This window comes from Mesoplodon mirus (genome assembly GCF_964341445.2).
Source record: "Mesoplodon mirus genome assembly, chromosome: 7".
Classification (NCBI taxonomy): Eukaryota; Metazoa; Chordata; class Mammalia; order Artiodactyla; family Ziphiidae; genus Mesoplodon; species Mesoplodon mirus.
The window spans coordinates 6,383,355-6,395,186 of NC_138983.1; the positions used below are offsets into that span (position 1 = coordinate 6,383,355).

The following is an 11,832-nucleotide window of genomic DNA, read 5'->3' on the forward strand; positions in this document are numbered from 1 at the left end:
CATTTCCACATGTACATGCTCAGTCAGGATCGCATTGGAAGACGTAGCAAGGTGATTATTGTGAACTGGGATCACCCCAAATACTGATCTAGGCATGATCTTTTTCTTTTCTTTTTCTAAATCAATCAATTAATTAATTAATTAATTTTTAGCTGCGTTGGGTCTTCGTTGCTGCACGTGGGCTTTCTCTACCTGTGCCGAGCGGGGGCTACTCTTCCTCGCGGTGCGTGGGCTTCTTACTGCTGTGGCTTCTCTTGTTGCGGAGCACGGGCTCTAGGCGCGCGGGCTTCAGTAGTTGTGGCACGTGGGCTTAGTTGCTCCGCGGCACGTGAGATCTTCCCAGACCAGGGCTTAAACCCGTGTCCCCTGCCTTGGCAGGCGGATTCTTAACCACTGCGCCACCAGGGAAGTCTGAGACATGATCTTCTGAAATGGTGAATGCCCTTTGTAGAGATCTGAACTCATACAAGGAAAATTCTTCCCTGGATTTTCATTTTAGTAGACTTCCTGGAAAATTCAGTGTGTGCTGTAACTGTGCACATAATATTACATGTTTACATATATAACAGAGTTAGGGTTCTTGGCGCAGATAATTATAAACAGGTTTTTCCTCGTACATAAATGACCAGTGGGACATTAGAAAGTTGTGCAGGACACGGAACAATTCTGCTATGTGGGACTATCCTGAACATTGAAGGATGTGTAGCATCTCTGGCCCCTGTCTGTCTACTAAGGACCAGAAGAGCCCCTATCAATGTGAAAACAAAAATGCCCCTACATATTTCCAAATTCAAATTTCCAGGGACAGTAGAGCTCCCTTGAAACCTCTGGTGTATGTGAAAGCCTAGCCACCTAAGCTTTGCTTACCTGGCCTTCTCCTCTTTCCGAGCCCACCCCTCCCGCCCCCCCACCAACAAAGACCTGGGCTTTCACACTCTCACTTCTCATCCCACCCTTTAAGACTCTCTCTGCAAGTGTTTGTTTGTTTGTTGCTAGAAGACTAGAACTGAGGTAATGAATGAGGTACATTTCTATCTTATTTCTGCAAATGGGCTCAGAGAAGTAAAGTAACTTGCTCATAGCCACACAGCCAATTTGAAGTGGCTAAACCAGAATTAAAAGCTAGTCAGTCAGTCTGACTCTAAAGCCTGTGATTTTGCCCTCTTTTCTAATCCCTCCTCACTGTCTCCGACCTCTCAGTCTTGGGGAAACAAGTCTTAGGAAACTGAAGTATTTCACTTACTGGGTAAAATTTTTAGAAGTTGTCCACCATTTCCAAAGGTCAGGAGGTGAGCTGGAAGGATCTGGAATGGATTCAGACCATACAGCTGTTAACTACCATTTTCATAAATCAGGTGAGATTCCTGGAAGGAAACCCTGCTGTTTGTCCTACCTTGTCCTAGAAAGGGAAGTTCCATTTGGCCAGGTCCAGGGTGTTGGGCCATCCCCCCAGACATTTTCATTTCTGGGTAGCGATTGCTTCAGTGTAAATGCAGACCTTCTCAAACCCTAGTGGCAGAAGAGGGCGAAATCAACCCCTTATCCTGGAACCTAGGGATGAGCTGCAAGCAACTACCATTTCATTGAAAATTCAGGTCTTTAAAGAAGTGCTGCTGGAATTCCCTGGCAGTCCGATGATCAGGATTCATTTGGCGCTTTCACTGCCATAGCCTGGGTTCAATCCCTGGTCAGGGAAATGAGATCCCTTAAGCCACTTGGCACGGCCAAAAAAAAAAAAAAAAAAAAAAAAACCAAAAAACTAAATTTTGCACACCATCCCTAATATTTGGGGGACATTCCAATAGAAAATAAATTTAAAATAAACTTCATCTTAGTGTAGAAATTGACATATAAGGGCATACTTTTCAAACATAAACGTTTCTAAGATTCACCCACATATTCCAAGTTCCTTACCTAGACCTACTGAATCAGAAGCCAGGACCATGCGTTGTCAACTACTCCCCCATTCCTCACTCCACACCCCGTGGCCACTGGGTGACTGATCTATTTTTTTTTCTTTTCTTGTTTTTGACCGCGCGGCTTACAGGATCTTAATTTCCAGACCAAGGATCGAACCCGTGCCCCCTGCTGTGGAAGCGCAGAGTCCTAACCACCGGAAGGCCAGGGAATTCCGGTGGCTGATCTATTTAGTTCATTGAGCTTACTTGGGAGAACAATGCTCTGTTTATCCTCTGGCTTTAAATGGCACCCCTCCTGTACCCCGGGGTCTGCAGAGGCCAGTTTGAGAAGCAGAATCTCTATCTGTATTAGAACTGGATTCAAACCCTGCTTCCATCTTCACCCTTTCTACAACTTGGGCAAGTAACTGAATCTCTTGTTGCCTTAGTTTCCTTATCTGCATCATAGCTGTTTTGTGGGGTTGTTGTGGGGTTCAGTGGGCTAATACATATGCATGTACTGAGAATGCTGAGTGCCTAGCATGTAGTTAGTGCTCGTTAAGTGTTAGACATTATTTTTACTGTTGTTAGTATTTTTGTGTACCGGGCTCTCTTCTGGGGAACACGCGTGCAGACAGACCTCTAAGGTGGGCCCCATGATCCCCACCTCCTGGTGTTCACATCTTTGTGTAATCCTCTCCCTTCCCCTTCAGTATGGCAGAGACCTGTGACTTGCTTCTAGCCAACAGAAAACAGCAGAAGTGTGAGACTTCCCTGGTGGTCCAGTGGTTAAGAATCCGCCTGCCAATACAGGGGACATGGGTTCAATCCCTGGTCAAGGTACTAAGATCCCACATGCCATGGAGCAACTGAGCCTGTGCACCACTACTACTGAGCCCACATGGTCTGGTGCCTGAGCACTACAACTAGAGAGCCTGTGTGCCACAACTAGAGAGAAGCCCACACTCCGCAACAAGAGATCCCGGGTGCCGCAACTAAGACCCGATGCAGCCAAAAATAAATAAATAAATAGTAAAAAAAAAAAAAAAAAGGAAAGGAAAACAGCAGAGGTGATTGATACAAGTGATTACATGTGTGATTATATTAGACAAGACTTTAATATCCTCGGTTCCCTTACCTGCTTTGAGGAAGCAAGCAGCCGTGTTGGGAAGGTCCACATGGCAAGGAGCTGAGGGTGGCAGACAGCCATCAGCCAGCAAACAACTGAGGCCCCAGTCTGAGGTTCCACAAGGAGCTGAGTGCTGCCAACAGCCCCGTGAGCTTGGAAGCAGATCCTTCCTCAGTCCAGCCTCCAAGGAGACTGCAGCCCTAGCCATTCGTTTTGTGATAATGTTCCACCCGGTGACAGAGAACTGATGCACCACCCCTCTCTTTTCAAACTCTTGGTTCCTACAATTCTCCCCTCACTCTCCTGAATCCTCAATATCTCCCTTTCTATTCCATCAACTCATAAGCATACTCTAGTGTCTCCCATCTTAAAAACACGCTTTTTGGCTGTGCCCCAAGGCATGCAGGACCTTGGTTCCCCCACCAGGGATCGAACCCCGGGCTCCTGGCAGTGGAAGCATGGAGTCCCAACCACTGGACCACGAGGGAATTCCCAACTCACCACTCTTAATGAGGTCCCCCATGACCTACATGTTGCCCAATCCCAAGGTCACTTCTGTCTCCTCATCTTACTTGCCCTCTCTGTGGCATTTGACACAGCCAGCCACTTCCTCTTTCTTGAAATCCACTCTCTTCTTCTACTTTCTTGACCTCATCCTCTCAGACTTCCTTCTCTCTCAATGTCCATTTCTTCCCAGTCTCCTCTGCTGCCTCTCTCTTTTCAGCTCAGCGCCTGAATGTTGCCATGCCCCTGGCTCCACTTTCCTCATGTGTAATTGTACAATTTCTCTCTTGAAGGTCGCTGTGAGAATTGCCTGAGATGACATATGTGTGACTTAAAAAAAATTCCTCCCGTTTGTTTGTGAATTGCAAGTATGCGCTCTTCCCTCACTCTGATGAGAAAATGAGGCACCCTTTCCCCCCAGACACTTGTCAGATGGCTCCAGTGTCCAAGGAACAGACTTTGGGGAAGATGACTGTTTCCCACGAAGGTGAAATATGACAACAATGTGGATCTCTGGAAACTCAGATCTAAGAAAAGTCTCACTGCCTCTGCTGGGCCTTAGAAATTGCTAGACCTTTCAGGAGGAGGAAGTTCACGGGGCTGAGTCTAGGAGTACAGAGGCAATGGCATTGAGCTCAGCCAGGGGTAGTGGGGGTGAAACCGTGCACCTCAGATTGGGATTTGAACCCACACAGCCAGGACTCGAACCCGACCAAAAGCCTTGGTCTTCCAACTGAGAGCACACACCTGCTTTCAGAACTTAATGCAGGGCTTCCCTGGTGGCGCAGTGGTTGAGAGTCCGCCTGCTAATGCAGGGGACACGGGTTCGTGCCCTGGTCCGGGAAGATCCCACATGCCACGGAGCGGCTGGGCCCATGAGCCATGGCCGCTGAGCCTGCACGTCCGGAGCCTGTGCTCCGCAACGGGAGAGGCCGCAGCAGTGAGGCCCACGTACCGCAAAAAAAAAAAAAAAAGAACTTAATGCAGCTCAGGTTCTTGATGTCTCATTGCAGAAAGAATTCAGTGAGAGACAAAGTAATAGGTAAGAAGTGGATTTATTTAGAGAGAAACACACTCCACAGACAGAGTGTGGGCCACCTCAGAACGTGAGAAAAGCCACCAGGGTATGGGGTTGTCAGTTTTTATAAGGGTGGGTTATTTCTTAGGCTAATGAGTGGGAGGAGTATTCCAGCTATTTCGGGAAGGGGCGGGGATTTCCAGGAATTGGGCCACCGCCCACTTTTTGATCCCTGCGGTTGGGCTTGGAACTGTCATGGCGCCTGTAGGTATGTCATTTAGCTTGCTGACGTGTTACAGTGAGGTATGCTGAGGCTCAAGGTCTAGTGGAAGTAGACTTGTCTGCCATCTTGGACCCATTTGGTTCTAATCAGTTTATGTCATGACCTCGGGCTGTGTCATTCTTTCAAAGTTGTGCCCTGCCCCCTTCCCTCCTGTTTCAGGGGTGGGTCAGGGACACCCTCCTGAGGAATCATCCTCTAAACCAAGAGCTGAAAGGTGTCTGGGAGTTTGGCCAAGGGAAGAGCAATGTGAAGCTTCCAGGGTGCACAAGAGCTCGAACTTCTGCAAATAGAGTGAGACTGGAGTGTCAAGTGCACAGCACAAGGTGACGACCAAGGTGCTTCTTGGACCTGGAGGGGGCCTTAGGAGCCAGATTCAGGACCCGGGGCTGTCTCCTGTAAGAGAGACAAAGGGAGCCCCGAAGGGCTGCAGCTGGGGAGGGCACAAGCAGGGGGAGATCAGCCACTGCTGGGCTCCCTCAGGCCCTCCCCTCTCAGACATCAGCTGGGAGCTTGGAGCTGACTCTGGTTTGGCTCCAGCACTAAGTTTTGAGTAGCTGAAAGTCACTTCGCCTCGATAGCCCTCTGCTACCAAAAGAAGTCAGGTGTGGACCGGATGATCTTTAGGACCTGCTCTCCCCATTCTCCATGCCCAAACTAACCCTCTACCCACTGCTGGGGCTTCCCCAACCCCCTTAAAAACTCTCTTCCCTGTTTCCTGTCCCACAGCTGGTAACATCTTGGAGGAAAATTGCTTTTTCTCATCTCTCTCCACTAGACTGGGAGCTCCGAATAGGCAGCACTATGCCTAGTGTATCTGTTCATGCTTCCTCCTGCTAGGCCTTGAACACAGCGGTGAATGCTTGGTGGAACAAAAGAACGGTCCCAGCCCTGTGCGCTGTTCGCATGTTTGTGTTTGATCCCCATGACTGCCTGAGGCAGTACCAGTGCAGGGAATTTTAGCTGCCATTTTGCTGATGAGAAGAGGGGCTTCGAAGAGCTCGTGGAGCTGTGAACTCAAGCTCTGAAGCCAACTCTCTGGGTTCAAGTCCAGCTCTTTCACTTAGCAGCTGTTTGGCAAGCCACTTAATCTCCCTAAACCTGTATTTTCTCAATTATAAGTCGGGGATAATAACATCTACTTCACAGGATTGCTACAAAGATTAAAGGGAGATGGCATATAACATGTATAATAAGCATGCAATAAATGCTAGTTATTTTTATTCTCAGGCAAGCATCCTTTCTCCTCCCCAAATGTTACCGAGTCCAAGCTCGCCCTGCTCGCCGCACGACAGGCCAATAAATCGGGAGACGAGGTGTTGAGGCAAGGAATACTTTATTCAGAAAGCCGGCAGACTGAGAAGATGGTGGACTAGGGTCCCCCAAAAAACATCTTATCGGGGTCTGGATGCCAGTTTCTTTTATAGAACAGAGACGGGGAGGAGGTGAGGAAGTAAAGTAAAAATGCCATTTATCTTGCAAAATAGGAGCGGATGTGTTAATCTCTTCTTTTGTGCAGCCACTCACAGATGGACAGGGTCAGAATGTCTCTCTGTGAGATGAACAAAGGCACTTTAATTTAACAGGCAGAGGGGCAGGGTTCCCTGTGGCAGGATGCTCACAGCTATAGACAGTGATTATAATAACAAATACAACGATAAGCAAAGGTTAAAGTAAAAGAAACAGATCCAACAGGGAGTCAGAACTGGCTCTTCCCTGCCACACAAACAGCAGCTCCAAGACGTAAGAAGATTACTTCAAGGCTGCGGCTGGGGCCACCCCTCCCCAGACCCGGCTGGTGCAAGGATGCGTTGGTCAGCGCGGGACTGACGCCAGGCTGCCTGCACAGCCAGCGCGCCCCATGAGCCTCACGTGAATAAGCGAGCGCGCAGGCGCCCCCAACCGGCGCCCATTGGCCGGCACCCCGCCGCCCTGGATCTGAGGGAGGGACGGAGGGAGGGCCCCCCAGGGCTCCCCCCACCCCCACCCCCACCCCCCTGGCCGCGGGCTGCTCAGCCCGGTCGGGTGGGCCGGGCGTCTGTCAGAGCGTGAGGACGGGACGCGGGCTTCGCCCTCGCCATGGCGCCTTGGCTGCAGCTGCTGTTGCTTTTGGGGCTGCTCCCGGGCGCCGCTCCGGCCCCCACCGAGCCCCGGGCGGCCGGCGCGCAGGCCTGGGAGCTGGCGTCCCCGGAGCTGCTGGAGCCCGCCCGCTTCGCCCTAGAGATGTACAACCGCGGCCGGGCTGCCAGGACGCGGGCCGCGCTGAGGGTCGTGCGCGGTCGCGTCCGCCGGGTGAGGACGCGCTGGGGGCGGCGGCGGCGGCGGGTGGGGGGCCGGTGCGGGGTGAATGGGGCTCTCGTCCGAGGGCTGGGAGCTTTGGGGTAGACTTGGGGCGGGGGCGTTGGACCTCTACAGATTGGGAAGGGGAAAGCACAGTGGGGCTGTGAGCCCCACGAAGGCCGGACTGAGGAGGGAGTGGCTGTGCCCGCCTCACGGCGCCCCCCTCCACCCCCCATCCAGGCGGGCCGGGGGTCGCTGTACTCCCTGAAGGCGACCCTGGTGGAGCCGCCCTGCAACGACCCCACGGTGTGCCAGCTCCCTGTGTCCAAGAAAACCCTGGTGAGTGATGGGGTTCCTGCGATACTCTGCCCCCAGACTGAGTCTGGCAGTAGTTGGGGTGATCCGTCAAGTCTACAGGGAGGGATCTGAGGCCGCAGTTACCCCACCGTGAGTCACTCCCCAGGCCTGGAAAGGCCAGAGACCAAGATGCTGTAAAAGGGAGGGTGTCTGGGTGCTCACTCCCGTACAGTGCCTCGCTCTCCCCTATGGGGTTGGTTGCCTTGGAGGTGGTCCTCACTGGGGGACCCTCCGGCTCCATCTTGCCAAGGCCATGCTCCTGTCCTAGCCCCCTGACAGGCTTCCTCCTCTTCCTCCAGCTTTGCAGCTTTGAAGTCCTGGATGAGCTAGGGAAACGCATGCTGCTGAGGCGGGACTGTGGCCCAGTGGATACCAAGATTACAGGTGCTGGGATAGCCCAGGGATGCTGGGATAGCTCAGGTCAGACTTCTTTCAGGGGTCAGTCCTGATTCTTCTCTGTTCCAACCCTCTCCAGATGAAAAAAATGAGACTTTCAGTTCATTCCTTCCACTGTTGAACAAGGATCCCCTGCCCCAGGTGAGGAGCCTGTTTGTCTGGGGAACTGGCTGCTGCCTTATATTTCCTCTCTTCCCCTCACCCTGACCTGGGTGAGGGGGTCATTCTGAGAAGGACTCCTTGTAAAGACCCCTCTGCCTTCCCAGGACTTTTCTGTGAAGATGGCTTCAATCTTCAAGGACTTTGTCACCACCTATAACCGGACATATGATACGACAGAGGGTGAGGACCTAGCCTTGGCTGTACCTGTCCCAGTCAGATCAGGACCTTCGCCCCAACTTGGCACCTTGGTGTGGGAGAGGGGAAGGGCACAAGGGGCAGTGCATCCTTTCAAGGGCCCCTAAATCCCCAACTTCTTGCTCAGCCTCTCAGGACTTGGCAGCCCTTTCTCCCATCTGATTTTCCTAGCCAGAAACCACAGGTCTCCATCATCCTGGGTAGAGTGGGATGGGGCAAAGGCCAGATTTTCTCTGCTGGAGGACCCCTGGCATGGTGGTCTTTTCCCACAACCTCCTATCTCAGGATGTCCTCTGGAGCCCATTTTGGTTCTGCCTTCATACCTGGGAAGTCATCACCCCGGTTTGGCCCCATTATTATCACTTGCAGGTCTGGCCCCCTACCCTCACCCACCCCAGGGTTCTGCCCTTCTTGAAATAAGCTTCAGCCCTGATCCAGAGCTTACCATTCCCCAGGGAAACCTCTGCCTCTTATCCCCAGGCACCTCTCCTTTTATGATCTGCCTGGGGCCCAAGCCTCTCTTCCACTCCTTGTTCCTCAGAAGCCAGGTGGCGCATGTCCGTCTTTGCCAATAACATGGTGCGAGCGCAGAAGATCCAGGCCCTGGACCGTGGCACAGCTCGGTATGGGGTCACCAAGTTCAGTGACCTTACAGGTAGGGGTGGTGGTCAGAGCTGTCATGGTACCTGGAAGAGACAGGGCCTGCTCCCAAGGCCCCTGGTCAGGACTGGCTTAGAATACTTTTTTCCCATCCCCTGCCCACAGAGGAGGAGTTCCGTACCATCTACCTGAATCCCCTCCTAAAAGAGGAGCCTGGCAAGAAGATGCGCCCAGCCCAGTCCATCCCTGACCTTCCTCCACCTGAGTGGGACTGGAGGAGTAAGGGGGCTGTCACCAAAGTCAAGGACCAGGTTGGACCCCCAAGAAGTGAGGGTGGGACATGAGGACTGCACTGGCGTTTGGAAGGGACCCAGCCCTGACTCTCCCTGTCTCTTGCAGGGCATGTGCGGTTCCTGCTGGGCCTTCTCAGTCACAGGCAATGTGGAGGGCCAGTGGTTCCTAAAACGGGGGGCCCTGCTCTCCCTCTCTGAGCAGGGTGAGCATCCCGCTCTGCCCACCCTGTCCCCAGCCCAGCCCCTCCGGAGGGCTCCTCGGGACCAGCCTTGTGTCTCCTAGAGCTCTTGGACTGTGACAAGGTGGACAAGGCCTGCCTGGGCGGCTTGCCCTCCAACGCCTACTCAGCCATAAGGACTCTGGGTATGCGTTCATGGGCTTCAGGGGGGCAGCGAGAGCCCCAGCTCCCTCCACAGGAAGGCACTTTGGGAGGGGAGAGACATGAGCGTGGCAGTCACGTGAAGTGGGTTCAAGTCTTAATGCTGACCCTTACCGGCTGAAGACCTTGGGCAGGTCAGCTCTTTCAGAGCCTCAGTTGTCTCACCTGGGAAATGGGGCTCCTCATGCCCACTTTGTAGGATCGTCTTAAGTGTCAAGTGAGGAAATATATGTAAAGTTCCTGGTGCACAGCAGGGGGTCTCGGTCTTCTCACTGCTTGGCGGTCTGTATTTCTATAATGCTGCTAAACCAGGGAGCAGCACACCTCACCCCTGAGAGGAGGCATTGTCCTAAACTGGCGATTCAGTTGAGCAGTGGGTCGCAGTGGCAGGAAAATGAGGACTGAGGGATTGAGGTGGCTGTACCAAGATTGGTGAGGGAGTCTGGCAGGGGTCTGGGCCAGATTGGGAGCAAACTGTCAGGGCCGGACAAGCAAGCCAAGGTCAGGAGTCCCAGGAATGCTGGGATGAGTGAGGAGTCAGAAGCTGGGAGCTGGATTCCATCTCTGCCACATTTCTCACTGGTGGCTCCCCCATCCCTCTGGGCCTCAGTTGTGTCACCTCTAGGATGAGGCCTCCCTCAGAGAGGATGGCCTGTAGCTGGGGGTGGATAGAGAACGTGAGGCCTTGTGTAGGAGGGGCTTAGCACAGCCCCTGGCTGGGAGCAGATGAGTATTATGAATTGGGGCCCACGTTTTCTCTGACCCCCGATCTGCCCCCCGCCATTCCCCAGGAGGGCTGGAGACAGAGGACGACTACAGCTACCGCGGCCACTTGCAGGCCTGCAGCTTCTCTGCAGAGAAGGCCAAGGTCTACATCAACGACTCAGTGGAGCTGAGCCGGAATGAGCAGAGTGAGTGTGGGAGGGGGGAGTGGGGGGAACAGGCCAGGTGGGGCTGGGGCCTGGGTGCCCCTGACACTGCCCCTCTTCTGTCTTAGAGCTGGCGGCCTGGCTGGCCCAGAAGGGCCCCATCTCCGTCGCCATCAACGCCTTTGGCATGCAGGTAGGACCCCAGCCTCACTGCTGCCCCGGTTCTTGCTGACTCCCCTCCCCCCACTTCTCAGAGCTGGCCCCCTACTCGTCTTCCCCCCCTCAGTTCTACCGCCACGGGATCTCCCACCCACTGCGGCCCCTCTGCAGCCCCTGGCTCATCGACCACGCTGTGCTGCTCGTGGGCTACGGCAACCGTGAGTTCTGCCGACCCTGCTCTGCCATCCGTCCACCCCAGGTCACAGGCAGAGGCTGGACCACAGCATCTCAGGACCTCTGGAGGGGGCATCAGGGGAATGCCAGGGAACCTTGTCCTTACCTCTGCCTCGGGCTATGGGCCAGGCAGGATCATCCATCCTCTCTATGAATGGGAAAGCCAAGGCGCTGGGAGGTTGAGGTGTTATGAATGGATACCCTGCTAGAGGCGGGTGGGGGGTGTCCTCCCCAAACCCCAGAGCCACACCAGGTCTCCAGGAGCCTGGTAGGTGGGCCTGTCTTGCTTTCTGCTCTTTCCCTAGTACCGGTCACACAGTAGGCCCACAGCAGATGTTTGAAGAGTGTGAAGTGCTTGGGGCCCTGACTCCCTGCTCTCCGCACTGTTCCCCAGGCTCTGCCACTCCCTTTTGGGCCATCAAGAACAGCTGGGGCACTGACTGGGGCGAGGAGGTGAGTCTCGCCTGCTTGGCCCCAGCCCTCCAGCCCCCATCCTGCCCCAGTGCCCTCACCAATGCCCCCTCTCTCCCAGGGTTACTACTATTTGCACCGTGGCTCCGGGGCCTGTGGTGTGAACATCATGGCCAGCTCAGCAGTGGTGGACTGAGGCGCACCAGCTCAGGGCCTGGTGCTGACCAGAGCAGCCCCTTCCCTTGCCTGACCTGCATGACCAGGCCCCTCCCCAGGAGGCAAAGCTGGCTGAGGGACGGGCACCAGGTACCTCAGGGTGAGCAAAGGCCACTGGGCTTGGGGCACAGCCCCTACTCCCACTCTGAAGTTCCCCAATTGCACCTTTGTTGAATTGTAGCTAGGGGGATCTTGGGGTGAAGGATGATGTCTTGGCAGCCAAAGCTGGGGCAAGAACCCTGGGCTCGGGTAAGGAGCGGGAGGAAGAAAATATTCTGGTCTTAAAGCCAGCTTTGTCCTCTGTAGGCTCAGGCTTCCTGCCCCGGCTTTCCTCTGATGCTATAAATTTTCTGGTCCCCCCTGGATCTGGGGACAGTATTGCCTTCCATGTCTAGAGAAACTGTTGTAACCAACCTTTTCTAACACAATAAAGAGGTGTCCTCGACCCCAG

At 53.9% G+C, this 11,832-nt stretch overlaps 1 protein-coding gene across 1 annotated transcript; it reads left to right on the top strand.

The window, feature by feature from the left end:
* The first annotated feature begins 6,752 nt into the window (after positions 1-6,752).
* On the top strand, positions 6,753-11,826 carry CTSF (cathepsin F). Its single transcript, XM_082626527.1, has 14 exons — positions 6,753-7,121; positions 7,350-7,448; positions 7,766-7,850; positions 7,942-8,003; positions 8,129-8,204; positions 8,761-8,874; positions 8,985-9,130; positions 9,219-9,315; positions 9,396-9,476; positions 10,284-10,403; positions 10,490-10,554; positions 10,648-10,738; positions 11,149-11,207; positions 11,287-11,826. The coding sequence occupies exons 1-14, from the start codon at positions 6,909-6,911 to the stop codon at positions 11,359-11,361; spliced, it is 1,383 nt and encodes a 460-aa protein (XP_082482653.1). The 5' UTR covers positions 6,753-6,908; the 3' UTR covers positions 11,362-11,826.
* The last annotated feature ends 6 nt before the right edge of the window (positions 11,827-11,832 follow it).